Raw genomic sequence first — 12,749 nt, 5'->3', positions numbered from 1 at the left:
CAGCCGTCCTTTTGAATTCTCTTGCCTGGGTCTCAGGGCAAAACATTACAGTGAGAATTATAGCTCTAAGAGCCATTGCTCTGGAACAGTGTTTCTTGATCTGTGGTTCAAGGTGCATCTGCACCACGATCTTCTGAGGAATGTGTTAAAATGCCGATTCCCCGGTCCTACCTGAGACCTACTGATCTCCTCATGTGATTAGCTAACTACAAGTCAGGGACTGTGGCCAGGGTCAGATCCAGGCCCGTCCGACTCCAGGTTCTTTCAAATTCCCCTCAACACCAATGACCAGTAAGAGTGGGATCTCTGTCAGGAAAACCAGAGCTGTAGATGATTTTAAATGAAAGGTAATTATTTAAAGCAACAGAACGGAAAACAACAGCAAAAATTCCCCTTCCACTCCCCCCTCCAAAGGAATCCTCTATCAATTACTTTAGAGTAGCCAAATAATATCCCTCCCTTTCCTTCCTGTTCCACTACATTCTTTCCCTCCTAACAAATATTCCCTTTTCCCCCAAATAAGGTCACTTGGAAAAATCCCTGGTAGGTGTCAGCATCTATAGGAAAGTAATAAAATCTCTGTAAGTGAACCTACCCCAGATCATATTTTATATTTACACAGTTCTCGTACCTTACCTAGCTTGTTCAGAATGCAGTGAAGTGCAGAGTAGGGCCATCTGAAGTCTGAAGAATAAGGTAAAAAATGTGACTAAATGGTTTTGCCCATTTAGAACTGGCTGGAATGAAATCCGGGCTATTTTCAGTCACTGCCATACACACTTCTACCTTGAAAAAAAAAAAAAGTTTTGCCCCTGATTTACAAGCTGGATCATTGTGCAACAACGATGGTGGTGGCACATGAATGCGGCAAGGAGTCGTGCGCAAAGAAGCCACATGTAAGGTTTAGGCGACCTCTGGCACCAACTCACACACCACACCAAGAACCAGTATGAAAACAAACTTTAAATGCAACAAGTACCATTTGTAAAATACATTGTGCAGAATTCTTCCCATCTTGTTAGTGTGTCAACCAGTACAACCCTTGCAGGAAGTGATCTGGTAATGACCCTGAAAAATGGTCATAAGCATCACTCATTTTAATTCAACAATCCAGTTTCTAGGAATCCAGTAGCAAGCAATCCAAAAGAGATCAAACATGTTCACGGCCGTGAACAGTATAAATACTATAAAATACTTTATGAGCACCTCTTATCTGCTGGACTTCACTGAATGCTTAACATAATCCTGAATGATGAGAATTACTTTCTCACCATTTCTATAAACAAAGAAACTAAATCTCAGAGAGGCTAAGGAACTGGCCTTGTGTCATCCAGCTCTCATGGGTTAGGGGATTCACACCCTCCTCCAACCCCTTGGTGCTCATGAGCAGTTAAGAATGCAGCAGTCATGAAAATCACAGCACATTCCATGGATTACATAGCCATTCAAGTATTTACAAGGAAAATACTAAGTCCAGTGAAATACAAAATTGTACATAGGTAGGACCTAAACTATACCAAAAATTTCACACACAAAAAATGAACTAAAATGTTAGTGATTTCCTCTGAGAGTGGGAACAGAAGTCAAAAGGATAGAGGGGAGATGGGTGGGCAGTGTTCTAACCTGAAATTTCCATTTCTGTTTATTATAGGAAAATATGTGCTAATGAGGTAAGCGAGGTTTTGGCACTCTTGTAACTAATGCCACTGGTTAGAGTCCTTGAGACTCAGTTCTCTTTAACACAGTGGATCCATAAAGAGTCAGAGAAGCTTGCTTAAATTATTAATATTTGAAATAGAAAAGAAAAGCCCCAAACACAAAACCAGTCACTATGAAAGTAGAACTCTACTAACCAAAGCCCGAAGCTAGCTTCGAAGAGAACAGAACGACACACGGGATAACGAGGGGGACTGTGGCAAGACTCCTCAGCCCCCGGCCGTCTAGGACATAGTGAAGGTGGGGCGAGTCTTTGTATTTTTGTGTAGCAGGGAGACTGACAGAATTACAGGCACAAGGTATGTGAGTACACTTGACAAGCTCCTACACTGTAAAGGCTGAAGCTATGAGTCAGAAAGACTAACAGGTGATGGTTAATATTTAATATTTCCTGGGCTTTCGTGGACCCCTAGTGTTCTGTATTAGCTGGGATAGAGACCTAACCATACGGTGGCTTGGCGACGATAAAGTTACTGTAACAGGCAGGTCAGCCAGAGAGGATAGCAGCTCCCCTCTAAGGTCCTCTAGGTTCCTTGTCCCTCTGCCATTCCCTAAGTAGGACACTTTTCTAACGTGGACACTGGCCCACTAATACCATCTCCGAGTTGCAGCTTGAGAGAGGAGAGCAAGGGCAGGTGCAGGACGTGACCAAGAAGTTGTGCGCATCACTGCCGCTCATACCCCCTGACCAGAGCCTGGGAAAGGCAGTCTCTAGCTAGGCAATCTGGTTCTGCCGAAAACTCAGGAGGTTCTGCTTCTAAAAGGAAGAAGGGAGGCAAATTAGCATCCCTCATGGCTCAGTGACCACCTCTTTAAGCAGACTTTTAACAGTTCTTTACTTCGTTAGCGTGAATCCAGAGGCCTGAAGGAATGGGTATCTAGAAATAGGGACTAAGTAAAGGGAGCAGTTACTGGTGATATGAGTAGCTAGAAAGGGCCAGCCAGGTCTCCTGGCTACCCTCTGCTGGTCTGGTCACACACAGCTTGCCCTTTTAGAAACTCCGTTGCCCAGGTCACTGCAGGTGGACAGTAATTTGCATTGGAAAAGCCAAATACCCACTTCCAGTCTCCATTCTTCCCTGACCTACCCATTTGGACCTGAGGATCATCTTACAATGGGAGACAAAGAGTAGAAGTGGAGACTGAGGAACCCAAGTTCTAGCTCACTTCTCCAAACCAGGCCACATGTGCATGCGTTCCTCCAAACTGCGCTTCTGCAACTATAAAAGGACCACCACCAGCCCCAGTATTTAAGTGGTCTGGATCTCAGTTTTTTCCTTGCTGTTATATCAGTTAAAATAACCCCTTTCTAAAGCAGTGATTAATACGCGTGGACACTGGAGGGCTGTCAGCGCATAGCTCTGAGATCAGCTGGGGCGGTTCAAGGACATCTCCAAAGAACATGGTCTAAATGTGAGAGGATGATATTCTCTTCATCATTTCACACAAACTATGACTCAAAATACTAGGCAATGGTTTTCCCACTGGTAATGTCTACGCTGAGTTTCACTCAAGATTTTGTTTGAAGAAAATATTTCAGTGCTAAAAGGTTTGAAAACCATCATACAAGAATTTATAGTACCCTGTGTTCTAGCACAGGAATTATACTTTATTAACTAAGAGTCAAAAGGCACAAAATAACAACTCAATTTTATCTGTTTAAATTTTCTCTTTTCCTTCTTGTATCTTAGGCAAAAGGGATTGAGGAGATACATTCCAAAGAACTGTGTGTAATTTTAAAAACACAGGAAAACAGAACAGTCTTATCTTTATAAGTAACTATCCTGTGGAAAGAAAGTTCTTAGAAAGAAGGTAAACCTTCCAAGATACATCTCTACCGTCACCATCACACACCAGCCTTCAACCCTTAGACGCAGAACCCTTTCGACCTCTCTAAAAAACTCCAGGCCCCCTAAAACTAACCAAGCTGTCCTTCTGCCTTGGGATCATCCAATTTTCTTTCCTGTCACGAGTTTCCTCCGGCTTCAGCGTATACCTAGGTAACTACAACATCTCAAGAACATCTCCATTTAGGATCACTTCCTATGATAAATTCTACTCAAGATATTCACTGGTGGTTCCACGCAGGTCCTCTGCCAAATTCACATACCCATAAACTTTACCTCATCAAGCCATAGTTTTCTTGAAAAAGAAAACTATCAAGTAACTTTAAAAATAAGACGCAAACCTTCATAAAAATATAGTCATCAAATTTATTATTCTCATTAGGTTGCCATTTTATGAAGAATTCCTAAGATTAATGTTTCTTGACATGGAAGAGTTAGCATTAATAGCTTATGTTACTATAAATACTGCTGCTTGGAAGCAATACAACTGTTTTAGAGTTTTAAGACTACAGACTTTTATTACTCAAATCTTATTCAGTGTACGTTAAAATCAGAAGGTTCTGAACAGCTGGTTAGGAAGGTAGCCAAGATGCAGGAAAGATGTCTGCGCCTCCTTTTCAAGGGCAGCCAACTCTTGAACTGTAGGTGCCAAAATATCCACATGGCCTTTATAGTTTCCACCTGCATCACACACACAAATTATAAAGTAATGTAAATGACATGCTTGAAATAACTTGTCAGCAATACTCTGGCTCAATTACATCCATTTATACATTGCTTCTAGCAATAAAAATGTACTACCGGGCAAGTCATCTCCACAAGTGAGTTTTAAAGACGTTAAATCCATATAAATGAATGATCAGACCTCGCTAATAGTGTCCCCAGGCCCCTAGCAACCCCTCCTCCACTCCTTGTTTTTTTTTTTTTTTTTTGGTTTGGAAACCACTAGGCTCACTACCCTGAATCTTAAAAAAAAAATTTTCAGGAATGAGCTAAGGGCATTCCAGGCAAAGGAAATAGTATGCTGGGTTACCACTTGAAATTAAATCAAAGGTTTTCAATTCTTTTTTCAAAACTGCCATTATATTCACTTCCTAATAATTCCATAAATGTTCAACTACTCTTTGTAACATTAATACCTCAAGAGAAACAGCTAAGCCGCTGTTCTTCATTCGCATACAAATCACACAACCAAAAAAATGCTACAAGACAGGTATGGATACCGTGCTATGAGAGTTAATAAGGAGGAAATGATTAATAAACTAAAAATAGACACGTACCATGATGGTATGAAATTACTCTCTTCTATACATTGAAGCCCAAGAAGGACACATTCACATTTAAAATAGAAATTAAAGTAATTCAAAACTCACCACCAGCGGCCCTTTTCTGACCATAGGTGACTTTGCCATCAAATTCATCCACTGGTACCTTTATATCTGGTTCAACCTGAGAGATGGTGCAATTCAGATGCTCTTCTATCTCAGACAGCAACTAAGAGAGGAAAGGAAATATAAAAAGCATTTTCAAATAAAAATTTCATTTTGACAGAGTTGCATTTTAACAGTGTCCAATAAAACCAGGAGGACTATAATACTTAGGATAAATGGAAGTTAGATTTCTGAAGAGATAAACTCACAAGTTACAATGTACAAAACTATAACTAACTTTATAATCAATTACTACTTTTCCTCACAGCTAACAAATAGATAAAAGCTGAGGTATTACTTTTATAATTAAATGTGGTCTATTTTTGCCAATTTTAGTACGTTTTTTAGGAGTCTTACCTGCATCTCATTGTACCATATGGTACAGCCACCATCTTCCTTGAGTCTTGTGTTATAACATCCTTTTCCACGGCTGCTACATACATGGTACCAAACCTACATGAAAGATGGAAAAAATATTAACATGTATGGAGACTGAAACATGCTAGATATTTGTATTCTCAATTAGTTTTTTAAATACTTTCTGTCCCCAAGGAACAAGGAAAACAGACTGCAGTATGGTATGTCATCCAATTACTACCACCATTCAGGAGCTCATTAACTAGGTCTTCTGAAAAAGTTCTTTTTGAGAATAATCCTGAAGTCTTCCTAAAATGCATGTCAATTACAGAAACGAATTCTCAGATAAAGACAAGGATGAAAAAGTAAATACTGGAGAATGGTATAAATAAGGTCCAAATGCTTTCTATAATAAAGCAAATAGCAAAAAGCAAAATGAACAACTAGTTTGGACAATGAGTTTATGGGAATTCCTTATTCTTGAAACTATTCCATAAAATTATATCAAATTATATTACAAAATAATAAGTTACCACCCTCTCCCACAAAAGTTTTCTCTGACATGATGTCAGGGAGGGCTTAAATAGTTTTTGGTGAAATCAAGTACATTAAAGCTATTAGTGAAAATTACATTTTGCATTTTTCCTTTCTAAATTTCATCCTACTGCAGGTCCATTCAAGAATATGGAGAAAAAGATGCCATTAAAAAGTTCATTTATATTCCATATGCAACTGAATTCAATGTAAATGGAAAAACCAAACTGCTTTTACTTCCAACATCTAAAATGACAACACAAACAATGAATATAATACAGCACTGAAAAGATTACCTTTTCTTTCTCTGTTGCCACCAGGGAAATGGCCAGACCCATCCTGAAAGATTTTAGAAGTCTTTATTAGACTTTATTCCGGAAGCATAGAAGCATAAAAAAAAAAAAAAAAAATTACAGCAGTACCTTTCAGCTCTTCCTACTCTGCCAATTCGATGTACATAGTTTTGCTTTTCATCAGGCAAGGTGACGTTTATAACTGCAAATCAAAATAATTATTACCAATTGCCATTAATTTCTAAAATTTTCAACCTCATTAGATGTTTGATGTTCTAAATATTTCAAAAACATCAGAGGGTTAACTTTGAATTCCACAAAATTTAAATTGCAGTTATCAAACTTTCTTTTTACCATAAGGAACACCATGGATATCAATTCCTCTGGCGGCTACATCTGTGCAAATCAAGAATCTTACATCTCCTTTCTAAAGAGAAGAGAGGAGAGAAAGGAATTTATTAGGACATAGACTAAAAAATAAATAGAAATACTACCATTCCAGTAAATGAGACCTCTAATAACTAATGTGTTACTATCAGATTAGAGGTACAGATATTCATAATGCACTGCACCATATCTTAAATTTTTAAGTTATGATCTACTAAAACAAGACATTTAAGGTGAATAAATCAATAACTGGATTCATTTTTTATTTTCTTTTTTCTCACACCAAAGACATTAAACTGCTATAATTTGGCTTTATCTTTAGAAATCCTGACTGATAATTCAAAAGAAAGTTTATAAAATTAAAAAAAAAGGAAAGATAAAATAGAACAAAAATGTTATAATATAAGCATTATCTTTACCCTTATATTAAAATAAATTCAGAATACTAGGTATTTTACCTTTAGGTTACACTTTTTGTGACAACAGACAAAATCCTAAGACAAGGGAACAGAGAGTGGGCCCCAGTGCTCTCACCAAGGAAATACAAATTAGTCTCTGGATGCCATTTGTGCCCCAAGGCACAGCAAAGTTAGAGACGGGGTGGGGAAGGGATGCTGAGCTGGGGTCCAGCGTAAGACCCTGGGTAGAGATGGTCCGACACACACACTGAAATGCGACCATAAAACATGCTTCAATATCCACATTCTGCTCAGTGTGGAAGCATAACCCAAAGTTCCTAAGCTCAGTTCTTCCCACCTTTTATTCATATGATGGGTCTGAGAGAAAATACTATTTGTACTCTGTCTGCACTGGGGTAAACACACTGGTAAGTAATGAGAATGGAGTGGGTGGAGGCTACTGACCTTGTGTTCTAAATGGCTCAAGCCCTCCCCACCTCCACCAAGAGCTAACCAACCTGTTCCCGGGCTGCCAGGATGTAACGAGACAGTGTGCCCCAAACAATTACAAGTATTTTTAATTCCACAAAACCATATTCTTGATACCTATCTTAAATTAATCTACAAATTAACTTCTCTAGGGGTATTACTACAAACTGTTAAAAAAAATAAGACTCACAGACACAGTTTAACTATCCCGTGATGCTTCTCCTAAAAATATCTACCTGAAAGAATTTAACTAAAACTTAAGTTGAAAATTCTTATCACAGCAGTGTTGTGCAGAGAATATATTAATTTACTATTGACTGCTAAAGATGACTAAGCCCTGCTGTCATGGCAAGGATATTCCAACAGGGTAAAAATCTTTTGAAATTTCTAGGACAAGAATGGCTTTAATAATATTAACTGGAACTGATTAAAATTGGCTACAAATCTCCTCTTAATTATTAAGGAAATACAATCAACTAAATAGCACTACCTTAAATCTTTCCAAGTTTTGCTTCCTTTCATGAGGCTTTCTGTCCCCATGAAGACAAACACATGAGAACTGGTGTCCTTTTTTATCAGGTCCTGGTGAAAAGCACATTAAACAGTTAACCTTGGAAAATATTACACCAAAGAATATGTCAAAAAACCAACAACACTCAGACTACAATGGTGCCATATAATTCTACAGAAATCTATACCCCAATCTGCCATAAACCATGGTTAACACAATTTCTGTCATAGGTGAAATGCCATTAAAATAAACTCCATGAGCATTAGAACTGATTTGCTTTGAAGGACATTTTTAAGTCACTTTTCCTGATCTGCAGAAGTAGACAGAACAGTATGCCAATTAAGATGTGTTACTAAAAGGAAAACATACATGTATAGCAGGAACCTCTCCTATCCCATATAAAGCAAAGAACCAAAAAATGTAGACAAGAGAGATCTATCTTGGAAGAACAAAAGAGGCATTATGAAGTTCATGCCCTTACTAAAGGCCACATCCACAAGCCTACCATCCTCTGGAGGTACCCTGGCCAAAGCAGATTAGAAGCAAACTGGTAGGATGGAAAGGCAGATGCAGTGGTAGCCAATCCTAAAAATAAAGCTCAAGTAGATATAGTAACAAAAAGCAGTCCAGTCCAGACCAAAGTAAGGGTAAACAGCCTTCTAGAGCACAACAGAACCTGTAGGAGGCTCCAGTATGAGCACAGAGTAACAATTATGCCGTAACTACTCTCCACAGTAAAGTTTAGGTTCAATAAAATTACTTCAGAATTCAAGGAAAAATATATTATGAAAGCTACCCACCCAAAATGACTAACACAAGAACTAATTATGCAGAGAAGAAATAATAACTAATCAGAACTTCCAGAGGCCTACAGCTTAGGTCTTATTGCATTCTGAATTCAGGTGGTTTAGGAAAATATCACAAATACACTCCTACTCCCCAGTTGAACTGTGTAGAGAGAAGGGAGGGATCCTTAATTCCCTCTCTTAAACCTCTGAAGTTCTGGTATATATTGTGTTATTTTGGTTTTGGAAACTTGGTTTTTAGACAAAGGTACCCAGAATACTTAGGGAAGGAAGGTAAAAAGAACTAAAGAATATTACTGCTTGAGCAATGGCATTTCTAACCAAATAATCAAATAATCCTCCATTCAAAACCAATACGGACAGGAAGTATTACAAAACAGCTGCTGTAACTAAAAACAACCAAGCAAGTCTGTTTGCTATGACTTGGGGGCGGGGCGGGGGGAAGGTACTAAACAGTTCACTGTAATGAACAATATAACCTGTTCTTCATATGACCATTTGTTCCAACTTTTTAAAATGTTTTGAGTTTTCTGGCTCCCTGATGTATTATCAATTACAAAAAGAGACGTGTTAGAGTTCTCCCCATTATGAAAGCAGGATTTATCTGTTACCTTGTACATCTGTCAATTTTTGCTTTATATATTTTTACATTGTACTTTCAAACACAGCAACAATGAAAGAATTCTAAAAGTAGATAGCTATATTTTCACCTCCTAGATTATACCATTAACATTTACTGTATTTCCTTTACTGTCTATCTAGCCCTTTTTCCTATGAATTTATTTTTATATTTTTGATACATTTCAATGTAAATTGCAAGTATCTGTACACAGTTCAGCATGCACCTCCTTAACTAGAGATGCAGTTATTTATTTAGGTTTTATGATTTTCCTTCCAGGTGAAAGTTACATACAAGGAAATGTACAAATCTTAAGTGTGTATCTACTGAGTTTTGACAAATGCATGCACCTATGCAGCCCAAAGCCCTGTCAAGATAGGGAATATGAATGCCACTCCACAAAGTACCCTCATGCCCTTTCCCAGTTAACCCCACTTCCATTCTGCTGGGGAAAAACCACTATTGTGGGTTTCTTCCCCTTACAGATTAATTCTGACTCTTCTAGAACTTCACGCAAATGGAATCATACAGAATATAGGCTTGTGTAAGAAATCTTTCATTCTGCAAGTTGTCTGAAATTCACCCCCAGCTGCTGAATCCGCTCCTTTGTATCACCAAGCAGTATTCCACTGAAAAGATTTCACATCTGATTTAAGCCATTCCCCTACTGAGAGCCACCTGGTATATCTTCAGTTTGGGGCTATAATAAATAAAGCTGCTATGACCATTCTTGCCCATAGCTTTTGTCAATAAATCTTGGATAAATTTTACTTATCTTGAGTAAATATTTAGGAATTGAATTACTAAGCCATAAGACAGCAATGTCAATTTTATTTAAAAATGTAAGACCTTTTACCGACGTGGCTGCGCAGCAACTAGTATGAGTGCTCCAGCTGTTCCACATCCTCACCAAAATCTGGCGTTGTATTTTTAATCCAGCCATTACAATGAGCGTACAATGGTATTACATTGTGACTTTGCATTTCCCTAACGACTGAGCATGTTGAGCATCTCTTCATGTTGGTTTATTTATTTCATGTTATAAGGAGCATAACATTAGAATCATCATATATTCATTGTAGGTTAACTATTTGATTACATAGTGACCTTTATTTCTAGTTAATATTTTTGTCTTAAATTCTACTGCATCTCTTGTTAATATAGCTAAACCAACTGTCTTTTGATTAGTAGTTTAGCTGATACATATATTTTTTCAGCTCTTTCAATCTATCCATGTCCTCAGGTTTTAAGTATGTCTCTTGTAAATAGGATATAGCAGTCTAACCACCATCTATGCTTTTTAAACGAGGACTTCAGTCCACTGATACATAGTGTTTACTCATATGCTCAGATTTTTCCACCAGCCATCTTACTCCGTAATTTCTAACCATTCTGCTTTTTCTTATTATTTTTCCTCTTGCTTTCTTAGCTTTTTTAAGATGGTTTTTTCCTCATTGGTTTAGAAGATATACATTCTATTATTTAATGATTATACTTGAAATTTTAATATTAAAGTTAATCAATAACATTACCCTTCTTCCAAATGACAGCAGGGCCTCAGAACACTCTACTGAACCTGGAAAGCCCTCACTGTTTTCCTGGGGCTTATCCTATGAAAAAGTACTAGATGAGCATAGATACTCACAATACACCACCACTACTTTAAATTCTGTGCATGCACTCTAGGCCTCAACAACATGAGACTAATAATCTATTAAATGAGGAGATAAACACAATTTATTTTAAGTGAGGAAATATTACCTCCTCCTTGTTGCATAAAATATTGCTCCAAGTTATCACAGTCAATTTTGGTTCTACAGAAAATAATTGCTTGATCCATCTTGTGTTCCTTGATTGCCCGGACAGCATACTCCCCCTTCAGGATTTTAATAGCTTCAGACCACATCTCTTGAATACCATAACAACAAAAACGGAAAAAGAATTTCAATCTAAAATTGTTATAAACACACACAATTACAATCATAGACTTACTGCTTAACTCATCTAAAACACTCTGTTTTAATATAAGTATTACTGACAAAAGTAAGTAAGATTAAGATAGGATGAAATGGTGAGAAAATATCCATTCACTCATTTATTTCTATTTCTGTTAATGTACATTTGTGCCAGTTTAGGGGGCACCAAAACACCTATAACCATACTTCTTATGAGGGAAAACTGACATACAAACACACGAGTAAACAGAACTTCATACCTACAACAAAACTGTTTCTACCTCTCACGGACAACTAATCATATTCTGCCTTGCATTAACTTCCCTAAGTGCTCAATAAATGTTTAGTCAATTATTTTAACCCCTTTTAAAAATAATTAATGTACTTTTTTTTTTAAAGATTTTATTTATTTATTTGACAGAGAGAGACACAGCGAGAGAGGGAACACAAGCAGGGGGAGTGGGAGAGGGAGAGGCAGGCTTCCCACGGAGCAGGGAGCCCGATGCGGGGCTCGATCCCAGGACCCTGGGATCATGGGACCTGAGCTGAAGGCAGACGCTTCACGACTGAGCCACCCAGGCGCCCCAATTAATGTACTTTTTAAATCAATCTAACATCAGAAAGTTCATACTTCGCTCTACAGAATAAAAACTGTATGTCAAACTAAGTCATTTCTTAGCCATCACCCCCCATCTCTGTTTCAGTAGGAAGTTGCACTACGGTTACCAACTATCTAATGTGAAATTTTAATTCTGTAATCCACCATATTTCTGAAGTCTCTCTAGTCATACCTAATTGTTGTATAAACTTAAGCAAAACACTTACAAGAAAAAATACACGAAGTAACAATTTTTATTTTATAAAATGCATTCTCCAACAGTGGGAGGATACACTATTTTGAACCACCAGCGTCTCTGCCCTTCTCTAACAATAAGGCTAGTGAGCAAGCACTTTATAAATTTGGAACTGCACATAAAACTGAATTCAAAGGGACACTATTTAATCAAGATTTCAGAAAATTCACCTTTCGGATACTTGTCATAAGTCTACCCATGAGTCCAACCGTGAAGCAAGGGCAGTCTCACGCTTCCCAATGATCCAGCTGAGACATCTGACATCAAACACGCAGCCTAATGGGTCTGTGATCTACTCTAGGTTCTATAAGCACTATCCTTGCAAAACAATGTACCTTCATAGATCTTTAAAATATTATGCACCTGAAACAAACGGTCTCCTCTCTGCACAAAAGTATCTTCATTGAATTAAATGTTCAGCTTTTTAAAAAAACTGATAAATATTTAATGGTTTAATGATATTCAGTTTACGAAGATGAAAAAATCCTGGAGATGGATAGTGGCAATGGATGCAAAGTAGGAATGTACTTCATGCCACTGAACTTGATCCACT

At 37.7% G+C, this 12,749-nt stretch overlaps 1 protein-coding gene across 1 annotated transcript in view; it reads right to left on the bottom strand.

The window, feature by feature from the left end:
- Positions 1–3,915: 3,915 nt before the first annotated feature.
- DDX1 (DEAD-box helicase 1) overlaps positions 3,916–12,749 on the bottom strand; it is a 41,101-nt gene continuing 32,267 nt past the window's right edge. The window contains exons 19-26 of the mRNA XM_028099534.2: positions 11,149–11,295; positions 7,942–8,033; positions 6,532–6,604; positions 6,307–6,379; positions 6,181–6,223; positions 5,351–5,446; positions 4,937–5,057; positions 3,916–4,244 (exon numbers count right to left, since the gene is read on the bottom strand). Of these exons, the coding sequence (XP_027955335.1) occupies positions 4,114–4,244; positions 4,937–5,057; positions 5,351–5,446; positions 6,181–6,223; positions 6,307–6,379; positions 6,532–6,604; positions 7,942–8,033; positions 11,149–11,295 (776 nt within the window). The 3' untranslated portion in view covers positions 3,916–4,113. The remainder of the gene's footprint in view (positions 4,245–4,936; positions 5,058–5,350; positions 5,447–6,180; positions 6,224–6,306; positions 6,380–6,531; positions 6,605–7,941; positions 8,034–11,148; positions 11,296–12,749) is intronic.

The sequence above is a fragment of the Eumetopias jubatus genome, unplaced genomic scaffold, assembly GCF_037043125.1.
Source record: "Eumetopias jubatus isolate StellerSeaLion01/CBP00866 unplaced genomic scaffold, mEumJub1_p1.0 scaffold_9, whole genome shotgun sequence".
NCBI lineage: Eukaryota > Metazoa > Chordata > Mammalia > Carnivora > Otariidae > Eumetopias > Eumetopias jubatus.
The sequence above is the reverse complement of the archived record's forward strand: the minus strand, read 5'-3'. Positions and strand labels throughout refer to the sequence as shown.